Source organism: Vidua macroura, chromosome 10 (assembly GCF_024509145.1).
Source record: "Vidua macroura isolate BioBank_ID:100142 chromosome 10, ASM2450914v1, whole genome shotgun sequence".
Classification (NCBI taxonomy): Eukaryota; Metazoa; Chordata; class Aves; order Passeriformes; family Viduidae; genus Vidua; species Vidua macroura.
Window position 1 is genome coordinate 29,711 of NC_071580.1, and position 17,395 is coordinate 47,105.

General features: G+C 40.1%; 1 protein-coding gene across 4 annotated transcripts; it reads left to right on the top strand.

The window, feature by feature from the left end:
• Nucleotides 1–629: 629 nt before the first annotated feature.
• GYG1 (glycogenin 1) lies at nt 630–15,399 on the top strand. 4 transcript variants are annotated; one of them, XM_053986700.1, is made up of 8 exons: nt 630–713; nt 4,106–4,241; nt 6,105–6,279; nt 6,602–6,764; nt 10,222–10,348; nt 13,490–13,709; nt 14,333–14,383; nt 14,610–15,399. In XM_053986700.1, exons 1-8 carry the CDS (start codon nt 707–709, stop codon nt 14,769–14,771), a joined length of 1,041 nt encoding a protein of 346 aa, XP_053842675.1. In that variant the 5' UTR covers nt 630–706; the 3' UTR covers nt 14,772–15,399. The 4 variants fall into 4 exon arrangements, with proteins under 4 accessions (XP_053842675.1, XP_053842676.1, XP_053842678.1 ...); XM_053986702.1 differs by lacking the exon at nt 630–713 and adding an exon at nt 1,879–1,968; XM_053986701.1 differs by lacking the exon at nt 14,333–14,383.
• The last annotated feature ends 1,996 nt before the right edge of the window (nt 15,400–17,395 follow it).

A 17,395-nucleotide genomic window follows, 5' to 3' on the forward strand; every position in this document is an offset into this window, starting at 1 on the left:
CCTCTGCTCAGCACTGCTGAGGCCACACCCACAGGGCTATGCTGAGTTCTGGGCTCCCCAGTATAGAAGACATGAACACACTGGAGAGAGGGCAACAAAGGGCCACAAGGATGATGAAGGGTCAAGAAACCATCTCTCCTAGAAGGAAAGGCTGAGGGAACTGGGACCGTTCAGCCTTGGAGAAGAGTCATACACCTGTACTAACAGCTGCAGGGAGAGTGCTAAGAGGACGGAGCCAGGCTCTTCCCAGAGGTTTTAGTCCTTCTTCCCGCAGAGCTTAGCGGCCACAGGAGCAACGCTCCTCCTGCGTGTAGCACCGCCGCTCCCAGCCTAAGCCACCCAGACACGGTCCTACCCTCTATTCGCGCAGCGGAGCATTTTGAAGCATTTTCAAGCTCCGCTTTACCCGAGAGGCACAGGAGTGGGTGGGAGGGGGGGTTTCAGGCCTCCCGGAGAGGGAGGGCGCGGTGTAGGCCCCAGAAAAGTTGGGGGGGGGGTGGGGGGGGAGGTGGTGTGGTGACGTGCCGCCGCCGCAGGAGGCCATGGCGGGGGCTCCGCCCGCGGCGCCGCGGGGATTCCTCGGGGCGGGGCCTCCTCCGGCTGTAACAGACGAGCCGCTGCTGGCCCCGCCCCTATATAAGGGGCGGCCTCAGCGCGGCCCCGACCGCGGCCGCCGCGTCTCCCGCACCGACCGGCGTTCGGCACCATGGCAGGTCAGTGTGCGCCCGCCCGGTTCGCGCCGCCCTTCGCGAGCGCCGCGGGCCGCGCTCGCGGAGCCGCCACGCGCTCCCGCCCGCGGGATCGCCGCGACCGCGCCTATTTTTCGGCAGCCGTCCCGGCGGCGAGGCGGCTCCGGCTGGTGGGGGCGGGGGCTACTCGCGGGGGGTTCGGGGCCGTCCCGCCGGGTATCGCTGTGCGGTTCGCGAGGACGCGTATGGTGTCGGCTATTTCTGCGCCTAGCTCGATGTTCTGACCCAGGCTCCGCTCCCTAACGGGAGGGATGTCGCCGGCGTGGCGGGGAGCAGGATGGGCCGGAGAGGCCACTGTAGGGCTACAGCGGCTCACAGGGGAAAACTCAGCCTTGTCCTGAAACGCCGGAGAGAGCTTGTGATTGCTGTGATTTTGATACTTTGCAGCGAGTAGGTCCTTACGGCTCTCCACGTACGTGTCACTTCTTTATTCCGTGTTTTGTTTTTTGGTGGGTTTTTTTTTTAGGTGGTTTTTTTTTTTGGTTTTGTTGGGTTTTTTTTTTGTTTTTGTGGGGTTTTTTTTGTTGTTTTTTTTTTTTTTGTTGTTTTTTTTTTTTTTTTTAATTTATTTTTTTTTTTGTGTGTGGTTTTTTTCCCCCCGATCTTCACCTGAAGTTGTTAGCACAGTCGGTTTCATTTTCAGGTCTGGAAGCCTGCTGGAAGTCTGCCCTCCGATGCATGTCTTGATAGGATGCTCCTGTCTGTCTAGGAATCCTGTACTCAAAAAAAAATAAAAAACAAACCAGATATACTAGCACCTAACTCAGAGACTAGGAGAAAAGGAAAGCACCTGTGAACTCTGGCTATGCCTATGAAAAATCTTCCAGGGGAATTTTTTAAATGATCTGGGGCAAGCACTACAGTAATCTCCTGCACGCCATCAAATGAAAGATCGCTTCTAGCTCAGACTTCCAGGATGCTTATGGGTGTGTAAGGGCTAGCACAAACACTCTTGCAAGGAGATATTATAGCCTATGAACTGGGCAGCCAAAGAGTTCTCTGAAGTAGCATGGGTTTGTCTGGGTACATCAGTTAGGAAGCTGTGTAACTGCCTCTCATTCTATGAGGTTTTGAGGACATACTGTCACCAAGAGTTCATTATGTTTCAGGCCTAACAATGCCTGCTGTATAAACACAAGATTCTGTGAAGAAAGTGTTTACAGAGAAGGGGAAAAGGATGAGAAGGGAGATCTGCACAGCTGAAATACTTGATGTTTAGGTAGAATGGACTAGTCTTTCGCAGATATAACTTCCATAGTAAGCACCAACTGGTCTAGCCCAAACTGTAGCATGGACTCGTATACTTATGAGTTATACAGAATAGCACACTTAGATATGATATATAGATGGTATAGAACACAAACAGGGTGCTATAAATATAATAGAAACTTTAGATATAGACTAAAACATAGTTTATTCAAAACTTTGGAAAGTTATGCTGACCTTAGATGGTCTCCAGGTTGGCAATAGTCACCTCCTGTCAAGCAGTTGTAAAGTTTCCTCCTAGAATTGGGATGCAGTAGGGGGCTTCTTAGCCTTTATTCCATCATTAAATTGATTTTATTTCCCTAAAGACTTTTGTGTGTGTGAATATTCGGTTTCAAGATGAGACAGAGTAGAAGTATATCTGCTAACAGGTCATTGAAGAAAAGGTCTGTCTTTCAGTGGCAAGGTCACTTTAAGAATTAGTGCTACACTGCTAGGGAAAAAAAAAAAAAAACGACATTCAGATGAATATTGGGCACAATCCCACTTTGACTACACTGGATTTTTAGTGAGCTGTCTGAGAGCATAGTGTCAGACTTCCATGTATTGAGTAGCAATATGCAGATTACCTAATGAAAAATGCTGTCCTATTAGGAGGATGCTTGTACAGCTTAAAATGTTACACACTTGCCCTTTCAAAGAAAGGTAAAGTTGTTCTGCAGATTTGCTGAATATGAACTAGTACAAACAGGCAGCTAAAAGTGAATTGAAACAAAATATCTTTATTCCTGGCATTATAGAAGCTTTTTTGATCTTTGTGATTGACCACTATAATCTAAATCCCTTGGGACTAGTTAGTTTTGCTGCTAAGCAAAATAGAAGGTTTTGCAGCTGGTCTATAGATCTTGCAGACCAGGTTTGCAGTGCTTATAGGCAATTATGGTACATGAATGTCTGTTGTCAACTGTTAAGGGGGTATTAAATTAAAAAGATATTGATGATGACTGTCTTGTGAGCTTAGGAGTTGTGCCAAACAACAATTTTTCTGAAAGGAGTCAGTATTTTAATCTTACTACTAGGCTTGATAGTAAGCCTTTAAGTGCCCAGAATTCTCACTCTGATCTAACCTATTAACACCTTCTGTAAAGAAAAGAAATCGAAGTTGCTAAAATAAAATTGACTCTTGAAATTCTTAGGAAGAAGCTGTTTTGTTGATAGAGTGAAAAATGGATTCCTAGAAAAGAGCATGCTTTGTAAAGTGATAACTTTGAAAGGAGATCTACATTAAAATAGTTAACAGTGAACTGAAGAACTTTTATAAGTTTCTTGTTTGCTTTTGTGAGTCCCCCTCTGGCAGTTTAAAACAACATGAAAGAATGCAAAGCTTGTATGATATGACTTCAATAAATACTATAGAGCAAAACAATCTGTCTTAAGCGATATTTAAGATACAGCTGGAGCACAAAATTATAGTACCTCTTTTTGCTCGAAGAGTAAAAATTGTTCCTGCAAGTTCTAAATTGCTTTTTGTATTACTAGTTACTTCCCATTTAAATCTTGCGTTCTTGTGACAGAGCTGCAGTCATGGGTTGCAGAACAACTCATCTGCAAAATCCTGAGCTAGCAAAACTTAAAACTGTTGTCTAAGATATAATTCAATGCTTACTTTAATTTGAAAATGAATTGCAAGGTTTATGCTGCTTTAGCTTCAGGGTTGAGAGCTGAACCTAGAGAAACTCTACAAAGCCCTACTAACTTCAATGCCAAAAGCAAGCCCAAAGACTCCAAACGCTTTTTGCATAATAGCGTATTAGTGGCCCAAGTAGAGCTCTTTAGAATTTTGGATTGTCTCTACATTTGGCATGACTTATTTAACCTGTGGGCAAATTTGAACTGATGTTCTCTTGCAGCAGTCTTGATTTTGTGGGTCATTTTACTGCATTTTACCATGTGTCAAGTTACCAATAACAAATATAGCTATGCAAGCAATCTGCTTCATTGAGTCACATAGGAAGGCCCTGTACACAGAATTAAAGGGCACAACTTGGAGGTCTCACAGCAAGATTACCTAACAATACGAGGTTTCTAATGTATCCGTCTCGGACTAAAGTAGCGGATCATGCTAACTTGACCACGTTGATTTCTTCCAGACCAGTCTTTTGTGACTCTAGCCACAAATGACTCCTATGTGAAAGGAGCACTGGTACTTGGTTCATCCTTGCAACAGTACAGAACAACAAGGAAGCTGACTGCACTCATAACTCCTCAGGTCTCAGATCTTATGAGGTAAGGTCACTTACATGCTTCAGACTGCAACAGTTACTGCTGATGTGCAGGTTGAAAAATGGAAGTTAACTTCTTTGATAGTAACCTTTCAAAACTCTGGAAGCTAAACAGCTAATTTCAGCAGAACTCAATTTATCTGTACTATCTGGAGTTCTCTAAGTTCTTCAAACATGAAACTGTTTATGCTTTAGTGTGTTTTTTTTTTTCCTTCCCTATGATGAGTTAAACAAATAGTCTGCAGTTAGAGCTCTAAACCATGACTTGATACTGATACTTCTGCTGGATCTTTGCTCTTTTGTAGTCCTACTTAGAATTGTCCAACAATGTGATATTGCCTGTGCATTTGTTAGTGCTATGTGTATGCATGTGGAGGTGGGAGCAGGGAATTGGTATTTGTTTTGCAGAAGTATTCCCAATTGACATAATATAACACAAGCTCTATTGAAATCTAGCAGACACTTCATGGGAGAAGCGAGCAGAACTGAAGTAGCAGCAAGTATGTCAAATCAGCAGCTGAACAGAGGCATCTAACAAGGTCACCACAGTACATCAAATGAAATTAAGAGGCAACTGCTTCCTACAGCCTCCTTAGAATAGTCTCACTATGGAGTGGACTGGATTCTTTCCACATGTAAGAGGGTAAAAAAAAAAAGACAACGAAACAGTTGATAACTCTGGGAACTACAGATGATAGGTCAAGATTCTCTGCATGGGGAAAGAATTCTGGAAAGAGTTATCAATATATAGACACAATAGAGAGGTGACTCAATTAAAAAAATGCAGTGACTTTGCCTGGAGTCTCCTGGCAGCTAAACGGTTAAAATGTTGCATATAGCAACATCCATTTCAGCTTACTAGGTGAGTGTGCCCTTCCCAGATGAACCCTAAATGTACCTATGTGCTAGTAAAAGCCACCTAGTACTATGCCCTTAGACCAATGATACCTGTGTACCTAACGGTGTAATTGGAACTTGCATTTCTCACCCTGTCTCCACTAAGAAAGTATGCTTGAAATTCAGAAGTGCTGACCCACCAATGGACCAACTGTCGGTATAAAGACTGCCTTGCAAGGCAGAGTTCCAAAACTCATTTACAAGCCCTGGCAATTGCTGAGCATTCAAGATAAGCTGTAAAACAGTAAGCCTTTACTGGTGCTTCCTTTTTTAAGCAGCATGAACACCTTAATCTCTTGAAGTAATGGTCATGCTCTATTGATGGTAAAGCAAAGGTTGGTTATCTGCCACAAAATTTCACTACACTGCCTGAAAGTTTGTCACTCTTTAGCGAATATGATACTGGTTCAAAACATTTTGTACCCACAGTCATGACTAAGTCAGTCTTGAAAAGACTTCATGGGATAAAGTTTTAGCAACTAGGTCTAGTCAGATGTCTCAGATGCCCCAGATGTCACAAATCCAGAACAGTGTAAGTATTGCATAAAATTGTGTCTCAGCTGTTTCTGATTCACCTAATGTCCTGCTCAAGCTAGTCTAACATCTTCCCATTTCTTGTCAGCTCAAAGTAGGCCATTAAGTTGCCAGAAATCAGAGTCTGGATGAAAAAAAAAAAAGCTCAGTGTATGGCTTACTGGACTTGATAGCAATGCCAACTAATACTCTGTGGAAAAAAAAAAAAAACAAAAACACCCAAGAGACTTCTTTGTTCCCCTAAATGTGCACGTTACAGACTTTATGGTAGACAGGTGTACTTGTACGTTCCAAAATATGCAGTCAACTCTTACTTCTTTTCAGCAAGAAGCGTTGCCAGGTTCCCTGTTATTCCACTTCTCTTTACGGAATCTGTCATGTGGTTCACTGCTGGAGTAATGCTAGAACTAAATCTTGCCAATTGACTCTTCCCCAGGAAAGTGCTGGAAAAAGTCTTTGATGAAGTCATATTGGTAAATGTCTTGGATAGTGGGGATTCAGCACACTTGGCGTTAATGAAAAGACCTGAGTTGGGCGTCACACTAACAAAGCTTCACTGCTGGGAGCTGACACAGTTTTCAAAGTGTGTTTTCATGGATGCAGACACAATGGTAAGTGGCTGGGTCTTGTGGTACCTCTCAAAGACCTAGTATCAGGATTGCTGGATTTTTTTCTGTGGGGTTTTTTTTAAGAGTAGGGGTAATAGAAGCCTTTTACTAGATGGACTAGTAACAGTAAGAATGTATGTGCCTTTTAAACGATATTAACTGTTATGAAGTCTGTGGGGACTATTTCTGTGAAGTATTGTCTTCTGTAAGATGAACACTGATACCAGAACTTCCTTTCATGTCTTAGTGTTGATGCCAAAATCCATGAAAACATGATACCACAATTCCTAACCTAAAAGCATTTTTTTAACTCCTTTGCAATTAGGTTTTGTCAAATATAGATGAGCTTTTTGAGAGAGAAGAGCTATCTGCAGCACCAGATCCAGGCTGGCCCGACTGTTTTAATTCAGGAGTTTTTGTTTACCGACCTTCTATTGAAACATACAGTCAGCTGTTACAGTTTGCCACAGAGAAAGGCAGCTTTGATGGTATGTATTAATTTGTATTTCAGTGTATGTTAGACCAAAATGGTGGGATGGCTCAGTAACTACATACATCTCTTGGGGACTATGTATGACAGAATTCGCAATGTAACTATGCAAAAGTTGTATCCTCAGAAATAGAGGCTGTCATTACAATATGTAGTAAAACTACTTTTTTAAGACTTAATGAAATAAGAACTGAGTTTGGCCTCCAGACTAACAGGTGTAGAATCATATAACAAGAAATGAAACTCCAGTATTATGCTTCAGACATTGCTAACACTCAAGGCTTGGGTGTTCTATACTAGCTCAAGCTGCTGTAGAAAAAATAGTACTGGTCAACTTGAGCACAGCCTCAGAGAATCAAACATTTGAAGGATTTGAAGGTACAGCTATCTCTTCATATGCTATGGGATGGCTTCCTGTCAATATAGGGTGGTGACTGTCTCTTTCCCAATATCAAGTGCATGTAGTAGCCTTGGCTGCTTCCCACTATAGGTTACCTGGGATCTGCCACTGTACCAGGTTTGAGCTTGAGAAACCAAGTTGTGCCATCCTGTAAGTCTACTAAATCAGTTACTGTTGCAGTAAAAGCCTACGTCCCTTGGAGACAGCTGTAGTTAAAGGCTTCTGAGTATCACTGTCTCCTGTCACTTAATTTCATTATGTAACTACGGTGGTACAAAGTCTAACTTAAAAAAAATTACAAAAAATGATGGAAATAAGACCATAAAATGAAGCTCTCAGATAAAAGATAATGAGCTAGCCTGTTGACTTACCTCTCAGTACTTTGTGAAAAGTAAAATATTCAGATGTCACTCCTAGTCTGCAGAATAATCCTTGTTACTGTTGGGGCTCTCGTGTGCGGCCTTCTAAAGAGCATTGGTCACAGTTGCATGGTCAGTGCTACCCAATAAAAATGAATACTGCCATGTAATAAAGGTCAAAGATGCAAATTGATCACCCGCTATGGCAAAGTCTATAGCATAATTCTGAATTGTTGCATTAAAACCAACAAACCCCCCCAAAACCAACCAAACACTCCCTCCTACTCCCCCCCAAAAAAATCCCACCCCCTCCAAAATCAACCAATCAAAAAAAGCTCAAATGTATAGAACTGTTTTTACAATATGCTTTCTGACTTGAATGCTAAAGCCATGCAATGGTGAAACTTCCTCTGTCCTAAACGCAAAGCAATTGTTGCAGCACTTAACAGCAAAAATAGTGGGCTAATTGTTTAGTTATCAAATTTCTAGAAATGTAATTTGTACTTCAGCTTCAAAATCTACTTAGTTTTTATTAAATGGTAGCACTGATCTGAGTAATGATGCCATGGAGACCTAGACTATCTGCATAAGCTACTGCTGAGCTCAAGAACTTTGGTAGGGAGAAAGGGAATTGAAAATTAAGTTGACCTAGAGAGTAATAAAAGGGCCTAGGAAACTCAGTAAGAGAAACCTGTGAAGGATCACTGCTTTCAATGGGACACAGGAATGCAAACTGAACAACCTACCAAACTATGTGTAGTTGAAGTCAAGCTGCGAGTACCTTTTCCACACTAGGAGTAACTAGGGAATAGAAGACCTTCCAGACTATTTCTTGCATGTAACAGCAGACAACTGCTTCCTATGTAGTGCTGTTGTCCAGAAATGGCAGAATGATGGCTACTTATGTAGACATCTGCTCTGTCTAAACTTCACCTTTCTAAATAATAAAGAACCTGTCATGCAACTACTCTAGATACCATCTAAAAGTAGTGGAAAAGTTTGGTTTTAGAAGAAATCTGGTAATACCGCTACCTTAAGAATGTTGCTATTGCTTAGACAATCATCTGGCTCTTTAGCCTGGGATCCAAAATAGTTCCTTTTACAGTCTTCTTGTATTGTACCTTGATATGTATCTGTAAATACGTAGTTAATATAAGTACTGCCTGATTTTTCACCTTATGTCTGAGATCCTGTTTATATAACAATAATCCTGTTGAAGTCTGAATTAGGACAGCTAGATGCTGCTTTCATTGTCTGCTTTGGCACAAATGCATTCAATCTGAAAAAAAGCCAAGTATGTAAAACAATCTGAGCGAGAGAAAGTAAAGTAAATTAAATACACTGTTGCTTCCCCTTCAGTTCTTTTATGATGGATACAAGTTTTGAAAAGTGCTTTCCTTCCTTTATGGATTGAGAGGCAAGTCAGAGGTTTGAAATTGCTGGACTGAGTCTCTGGGCTGTTTCTCACTCTGCAAGCTGCATGTATGCTGAGAGCTGTAACAGGATACCTAGAATTTATATTTGTCAGTGTACTGTCCGTACATCTAAGTTTATGCCCAGCGTCTAGATACTTCAGCTGCAAAAAGCAAATTCTGCTCAAACGGCACTGATGGTATAAACCTTAATACTGCCCTAAATCAAATCATAGGCCACTAAAAACCTTTTTCCTGAGTCAGCAGAGACTGAGTGCTTAAGAAAATGAAAGATTAAAATGAAACATTCTCTGCTAACTAAGCTATCCATTTACCTACCCCCTAGTAATGCCACTTGTGAATGCAGTGATAGGTGAAAGAATACAGCAAGTGAAAGTCAGAGGACTCCCTTCAATCTCCTTGATAAGAGGGATGATTACTATTTAAAGACTAATCGCACTCACTGTGATAAAGAATGAATGAATATAGATAAATAAGTTTTTACTTCTCAGTCACTGTTTATAAACTAGTTTGCTCTGGCCTGAAGGCTATATATTTTTTTTTTTTTTTTTTAGCTAATCTACTACTGAGATACCAAACAACTTCAGATTCACTTAACCTTGTAACAACCTCTACTTGCAAACTAAGACATAACTCCTCTGAACACAGATTGTTACCTCATTTAGTGGTTAGTCAGGAGCTTTTTAGTACAGAATTAGGAACACCTATTGTCTGTTAAGGAATTTGATGGAGTTTTACTAGAATTGTCACCAAGACTACATGTGCTTTTCTTGTCCGATCAGTGTGGCGGTAGATGCATCTGGGACTGCAGGTCTAACAGGCCACTGATACCCTAACTCTGTCAGTGAGATGATGTTGGTCATGCATCTGTAAGCATAAGTAATAAAACTAATTGTTGCCATTTGATCTTCTGAGCTGCAGCTGAGCAGTGCTCAGTTGTACTGTTTTATTGTTGGGGTATTTTTGCTGCCTTATACAGATTGAACTTAAGCTGTAAAAGAAAGTGAATGGCAGAGTTTGTGAGCAGCTTCCTATCTTTTAACAAAAGTAACCCCATATATACTATTTTATTCTCTGCATTTTTGGAATATTCAAAGGCTGCAAGGTTTACAGGGTTGTTCACAAATAGAAGTGTAGTGCTCTGGTGCCAGATTTCTACAGGACATGATAACTGCATTACCAACTCTTACTTAGTAAAGTGACTGAAAAAGATCTTCAAACAGCTGTCTGATGCTCGTAGCCTATTAATGCTTTCTCTTTTAGGTGCAGATCAGGGGTTATTAAACACGTTCTTCAGCAGCTGGGCAACAACAGACATGAGCAAACATCTACCGTTTATTTATAATTTGAGCAGCACTTCTGTATATTCCTACCTTCCAGCATTTAAAGCGTAAGTTGAAAATTTCAAGAAGACCTTCAGAGCTTACAAAAACTAATTTCTTGTAACAGAATGAATAGGCATGATGTGAGCTTACACAGGTTTTCTAGAAGTAGACTGTTCCTGCCACTCAAAATATCATAATTTCTTCTCTTAAAAAAAAAAAAAATTGAATTGATGAAAGTGAAATACAGCTGTATCTGCAGCTTAAACCACTCATCCCTGGTGATAACGCTGAAGTTGAGTAAGCACATTTGACAGGTCACTTGCAAAAGGAAAAAAACACTCCTCCAGTATAGGATACAGTCTAGTACAGTTCTAACCAATGGCAGTAGGCTCTTTAATCAACTTGAGCTGACCTTCAGCATGTCACTGGTGGTATCCTTCCCACTTAGATAACTTGCCCTTTCTTCACTCCAGTGACTTAGGGTATTTAACAACCAGTAGTTACAGTTTCATCTAATCAACCTATACCATTCAAATACGTGTGGTGAACACAGATTTGTATCAAGCTAGAATTCTGTCCTAACAGTCTTTCTAGACCTCTTTCAGTTCCTTAAGTAACAGCAAGATGGAACAAAGAATACAGGCAACCACATATCACACATATCATTGCATGTTTCCTCTGTGACAAAGCCTGTATCCTCCCTAGCTAGCAGCTTTAATGTAGTGTGTGAGTAAACTGTATGTGAGAGGCAGGGTTGCTTGAAGTGTTATAACAATCCAGGAGAAAGGGGGCGGGGGGGGAAAGAAGTGAAACTGAGGTGTTACACAGAAACTCTATCTGTTATGAGCTACAGAAGTCAGAGGCAAGGAAGAGGGAAAGTGCCAAGTGCATAAAAACAATCTGATCTCTGAATGACATCAGGTTACTAGTGTCTAAAGCAGCAGCTGGCATAAGCAGGGCTTGCTGGCTCAAGATCAAACTATGTCTTGTGATCAGAATACTATTTGGAATCTTGTCATGCTAAAAGTGGAACACTTATTTAAAGAAATATATGCAAGCCTCAGAATGACTAAGTAGCGGGATAGCATTCGATAAACTTAACAGCTATTGTGAAGTATGCCCTCTTTCCATGACTGGCTGTTAGTCACGTGACCTTAATTTTACAAATTACTTAGTTGCCACCGAACGCTAATTGGACCTGGGCGCTCCTGACAAAAATTATCTTTAACTGATTGAATCAGTTGCTTAACTGAATTCATCAGACCTTCAAAAATAGAATGCTGGAAGTGCAGCCCTTGTAAGTAACATTCCCTGCTCAATAGGTGGAACAACCTTGGTTAGATCAGCAGCTACGCTCCTGATAATCAACAGTTAGAATATAGTGAAATTTAAGCCTACTGACAACAATAGCTAAGTTTTTTGCAGCTTTGTACAGCGAGACTAGATTTCACAGCAGTCTCAGTAATCCTTTTTCCAAAGGAAAATGCCAATTCATGACAAATGCTCTCTAACTTCAAAACATTGATGAAGGACTTTTCTGGGAGATGTGGAAAGACAGATTAGTTGCTGAGGCCAATGTGGACATAAAGCTTCCTAACAGTTGAGCTTAAATGCCAAAATAAAGTATTGCAGGTCCAGAAAGTATCTAGAAAGCAGATGCTGAAACCATTGTAGAAGCTTGGCATCTGTTGTTCTGACTGTGAATGGACAGGATACCAAGAGTACACTTCTCCATTTGCAACAAATGTCATGTGATACTTCTTATGCATTCTATTCTCTAGCTTAACTTCCCTTGATTTTTGAACAATACGTTTTCTCAGAACAGCAGCAGCCTAAGATGAAGAAAACTCAGGGTGTTTAGTACTGATAGCTAATAAAACTAAGGTAGTCCCCTTATGCTAAATCTTGACTTTTGGGGTTTAAAGTTAAAGCTCAGTAACTGACTTCTTGAAGTCAGTTAAAGTCATGCAGTTAAAGCAAATACTAGGCCTTTCACGCACACGTAAGTCTTCATTCTGCAATAAGATCAGTTGTATTGAAAACATTGAACATGAACTTTGAAATATAGTCAAGGACCTTAAAATAGTAGGAAACCTACAAACCCATCCAAATGCATACTTGGTTTGAATATTCTATGGCTTTTGAAACACACCCGTATTGTCTCCATACTCAAAAGTCTTTAATGCCTGAGTCCTGGTCAAAATGACCAGCATCTGCTTAATAAAACATTAGGCAAGCTACTTGATGTTACTCTCCATTTCAGTCATATTGTGTCGACAAGAAAGCGTAATGTGATACAAACTGAACTAGGTGAGATAGTCACTGTTAGCAGACAGACTGCTATTGCTTGTTCACAAAACTGAATCGAGCTAAAACCCAGCTCTGGAACTGTAGGAGAATTACATGAATGTTACCTCTTTCGGTGTTAAGTTCTGTACTTGAGAAGAGACACATCTCATCTTTACTTTTAATACAGAAGAACATACTGATAATAGCTGGGACAAAGCTAGAGGTCCATATTGAAAACAGAGTTTAAATGGTTTCAAAAAGAAACGAAAACAACCCATTCCCAAACCCATGTGTGGCTGCCCTAAGGTTATTTAGGAAGTAAGGGTTGTCTAGCAAGACCCTGCTGCATGGAGATCAGGGGTCTTCTGAAATGCCTTGGTTATACAAAGTTATTATTTTGCAGGGACATGGTCTCCTTGCAGCAGAGACATCCAATGATCCATTTCTACAGGGCTATAAACTGAAAGGGTAACTCTTACCACTGACCGTTCTCTACATAATACTTGTCATGCTTAACTCTCTGGCTTGCTGCCTTGGAGTAGAATCTTTTTCCCTTTTAAAACCAGTTCCGATTGCAACGGCTGCTTGAGACTGCTCTCCCCTGAGCTATGGACGTCACTCTAAAGACTTGAGTTGTCTGTAAGTATTTAAGTAACCCAGACCACTAGGTTTTGGCTGTATTCTGACTAGTGCAATGTAGAATTCAGTTTGCATTTTTTCCATTGTATCGCAATGCTTTCAGTCCCAATAGGCATTGGCAGTTTGATCATTTAGCATTTAGCCTCCTAAATATATTCATATTTCTGTTTTCTGGACAAATACAGAAATAACAGGTTAAAAAAAGTTATGTCTGCCCATCAAAGCTTGTTTTTTAGACACATGTACAAACTGACTTGTAAAATTTTTCTGCCCAACAGGTTTGGTGCAAATACTAAGGTGGTGCATTTCCTGGGAAGCACAAAGCCATGGAACTATACATATGACTCCAGAACAAAAAGCATAAAGGGCAACATGGATGACCCTAAAATAGTTCACCCAGAATTCCTCAACATGTGGTGGGATACCTACATAGCTGATGTTTTACCATTACTAGAACAGCATGGAATTGTTAAAGAAATTACTACAGGGGTAAATATGGTACGTGCTATAATAATCTCGTACATCCATACCTACGTATGGATGACAGGTTATTTACCATCGCATCAATTTCCCTTCCCTCTGTCCACCTCAAAGCATGGGTGTGGTTTAGTTTGTGGGATGCAGGGTGTTTTAGTTTTGTCCTTTTAAGCTTGGAATAAATAATACTGCAAAAGAGAAGCATGCTAGACAGGTCTTGGACATGGCTGTATGCTTGCCTAAAACAAACTATGTACGTAGTTAATGTAGTACCAGGTCTTATACTGTAGTAACTTCTTTGATGTAGTAACTTCTTTAATTTATACAGAGAAGGGTCTAAGTATTAATGTGTTGCAGCTAATAAGGTTCTCAAGCAGAAGAACCCCGGTTCAGCATGCAAATATGTACATACAGATCTTGCATGGTGAATCACATTTAGGCAAGCCTAGGATAACCAAAGTAATGCTTCTAACTCTACTTCTCATTCACAGAGTTTAGCAGCCTGCATCTGACTGCAGACTTCTTAGTCTTAGCTTAGTACATGGACCAGTTTAAGTTCTCAGCCTTTCTAAGATCTAAGTTACTGACCTCCTCAGATGTGCTTCTCTTGGTAATCTTGCATCTTTCTAACAAACTATTTGCAGCTATCGGGCTTGGTCTATACTCTGGCTTTCTCTTGTGGCTTCTGTAGAGAGGTATGAAGACTTAAATTTTACTTTTTTTCTTTTTTTTTTTTTTTTTCCCTTGCTAACTTCAGTAACTCTGCTTTGTTATTTTGCTAGGAAAGCTGCACAATCCCTACCCATTGGCTGTGCTTGCTACTGCGCATGATAACATCAACTTTGTTGTCCCATTCTATGGCTGTTACTCGCTTTAGCTGTACAAAGTATTCCTATGTTTTTACTCTACTTTTCCTTTTAGGCAGAAGTTACAGAGGCAGTGTCCCACGTATCAGTATCACCACTATTACCAACTGAATCTTCAGAAGAACGCAAGGAACGGTGGGAACAGGGCCAAGCTGACTATATGGGAGCGGATTCCTTTGACAACATCAAGAAGAAACTTGATACTTACCTTCAGTAGAAGTGCCTGTCTCAAACAGTGGTGATGCAAGGACTTGTTCCAGAACTAACAGCTAGAAAGCTATAGATGGTGGTCAGTTACACTTGCTAGTAGCTTGAGGAAAAACTTCTTGGCTGAAGGCCTCTGCAGTGCTACAGATGAAGACTGAGCAAAAGCTAGGAAGCAGAATCCTTGGGCCACCTATTACTGCCCAATTTCCAATTCTCCCTACTAGATAAAACCAGGTATTTTCAGCTTAAAATGTCTTCTGTTTTGATCAATTGGCTCAACATATTCTTTAAACTGGGTTTGTTACCTCACCTCATTAGGTGATTAGCATTGATTCCTTTGCTTGCTGTTTTAGATGTAAAATCTAATTCATGGGATTGCTCATACACTGGAGTGGTAGCCATTCTGCTTTACCATAAATGTATTAATGACACTGGGGTACATACAGTTGTAACAGTAATAGCACTGCTTTGCTCTTCCAGTCACAATTGCACTGAAATTTTGACCAGGTTCTTACGCACAGTGCCTGCAGCATGGCAGAATGCGTTTTTCAGTTCTGTATACTATGGGACTAGTAAACTGAGTTTTATCTGTTCCTTGCAATGTTGCACTTGATACAAAAATAAAAAGTTGTCATGCATTTCTGTCTTCCCTAAACTCTTGAACAATTAAAAAAAGGAGCTCCAAAGCAGTCTAACTAAAATATTCAACAGGTATAAATATCCGTTAAGCTTTGCTGATGCTACTCAAGCTCTCATTAGCAAATGTCCAGCTTTTAGTTTGTAATTATTGACAAGTACTTAGTCATTTGCCAGGGAGCTTTTTAGGGCCAATCTCTGTATTAACTTGCCGTGCATATAGGACAGGGCACATGAGGAAGTACCTGCTGAAGCTGTTTACATTAGTAACATGAAGTTTGGGAAGAAGGCATCCTTCTTTCAAGTGACTAAAGAAGCACCATCCCTAATGTAAGCCTTGTACACTGAACTTAGTCATAAAAACAACTGTGATAATACTTTGGCAAAGAAAGATTACATAGCTGCTGAAGTAACTGTACCTACCCTGGTAAGGGAAACTACTCGTTCCATGTATAAAGACAGTAAAATAAAGTGGTTTTTTTGCTACACTCAGGCTACATGTACTCCAAGAGACACGGAAAAGCAGTAAAAATAAAGCATGCTGATGACAGATAGAGATTGGCTATCATCTGTACTAAGGTTTTCTATCCTTTAGTCGAAAGTCTAAACAGAACAAAATTACTGTTTTTTGACAGCTGTACCTTGTATGAATCCAGAAACAGTAAGTAAATATTACTTCCTTATTTCCTAGTAAAGGAGGATTTTGGCTGGAATCTAGTGATGGTGGTAAACCTTGAGCCTAGAGATAAAAGAAACAATCAACAAGCTCTCACCATTTGCTGGTAAAGCAGAAGACATAATATGAGTGTAAGGGTTGGTCTATCTTAACTTGTTTTCACTACTTAATTGCTCTATGACTTAGTTGTTCACCATTTAGAAAAAAAAATGTTAAAAGATGAGGTCCAAACCAAAGTAGCTTGTAGCTACTTGAAAGAACATAGTGTCTGAACTCCAGGTTGTAACTAGCCCTTTCTTGTATGGGTTTTTCTTTTGCTGTGTTTTTGGGTTTTTTTGTGGTGTGTTTTTTTTTGTTTTGGTGGTTTTTTATTTTGTTTGTTTGTGGGTTTGTGTTGGTTTTTTTTTTTTTTTTTTTTTTTTGGTTTGTTTTTTTTTTTTTTTAACAGAGAAATTTGAAGTTGTGTGAAAGCAGGAGGGATTACTGGTTACAGTCTGTACAGTCTGTAATGACAAAAGTATACTTTATCAAACAAATATTGGAGAGTTCTGCATACTCAAAGACTACTCTATGGAAAATAGTAAAATACTCCTTTTAAGCCAAACAATCTAAATTTTCCTCCCCTTGTCTGTATTCATACTGGAGAATAGGCACATTACTTCTTTTTAAGCTTAGCTGGAGAGAACCAAGAAAGTATAAAAGTATGATACTTATTACCTGCCTGAAAATTTGGTTTAGCATGTATGTTTTGTTACGTTAATACAATAAGATAAGGAGAGATGCTGAATAAGATGAAAACCAGCATGTTTTGCATTAACAAATACAGTTAGTGAAAAAAGATAACCTGTGAAAATAATTCTGTTGTAGCCTCTGTAACTCATACTGTGATCAAGTGTTTACCACAGCCTCAGGAAAGGTATGACATCTATACTAAATTCTATGCAGCTTATTTTCAATAAAATGACCTTTATGTCATTATTTCCCACTATTTCCTTCGCAATTGCTGTGTAGGCAGCTTTTGCAGAAAAGCAGAGATCCCTTTGTATTCCTTGCAATAGCATCACTTGATACATCAAGCAGTTTTCTGCTCTAATCTGGACGTACTCAAAACAGCACTATACTCTAAACATCATTATTCAGAAGAATCACAGCGCTGCTTAGATTGCAACTCAAATATTGGAACTTCATTTGCCATTGTGAAGTCTATAATCTAAGGTGTTCCTTAAATGGTGACAACTCAGAGCAACTCTTAAAAGCTTAAGAAGCATTTTTTCCATATACATCTTTATTTTATGTATAGGGTAAGGAGAAAAAAAAAAAAA

Excerpts from the sequence above, each read along its gene's own strand:
- GYG1 (XM_053986700.1), top strand. Across the intron at positions 4,242-6,104 it reads CAGGTCTCAGATCTTATGAG|GAAAGTGCTGGAAAAAGTCT; the intron begins GTAAGGTCACTT and ends ACTCTTCCCCAG. Across the intron at positions 6,765-10,221 it reads AGAGAAAGGCAGCTTTGATG|GTGCAGATCAGGGGTTATTA; the intron begins GTATGTATTAAT and ends TTTCTCTTTTAG.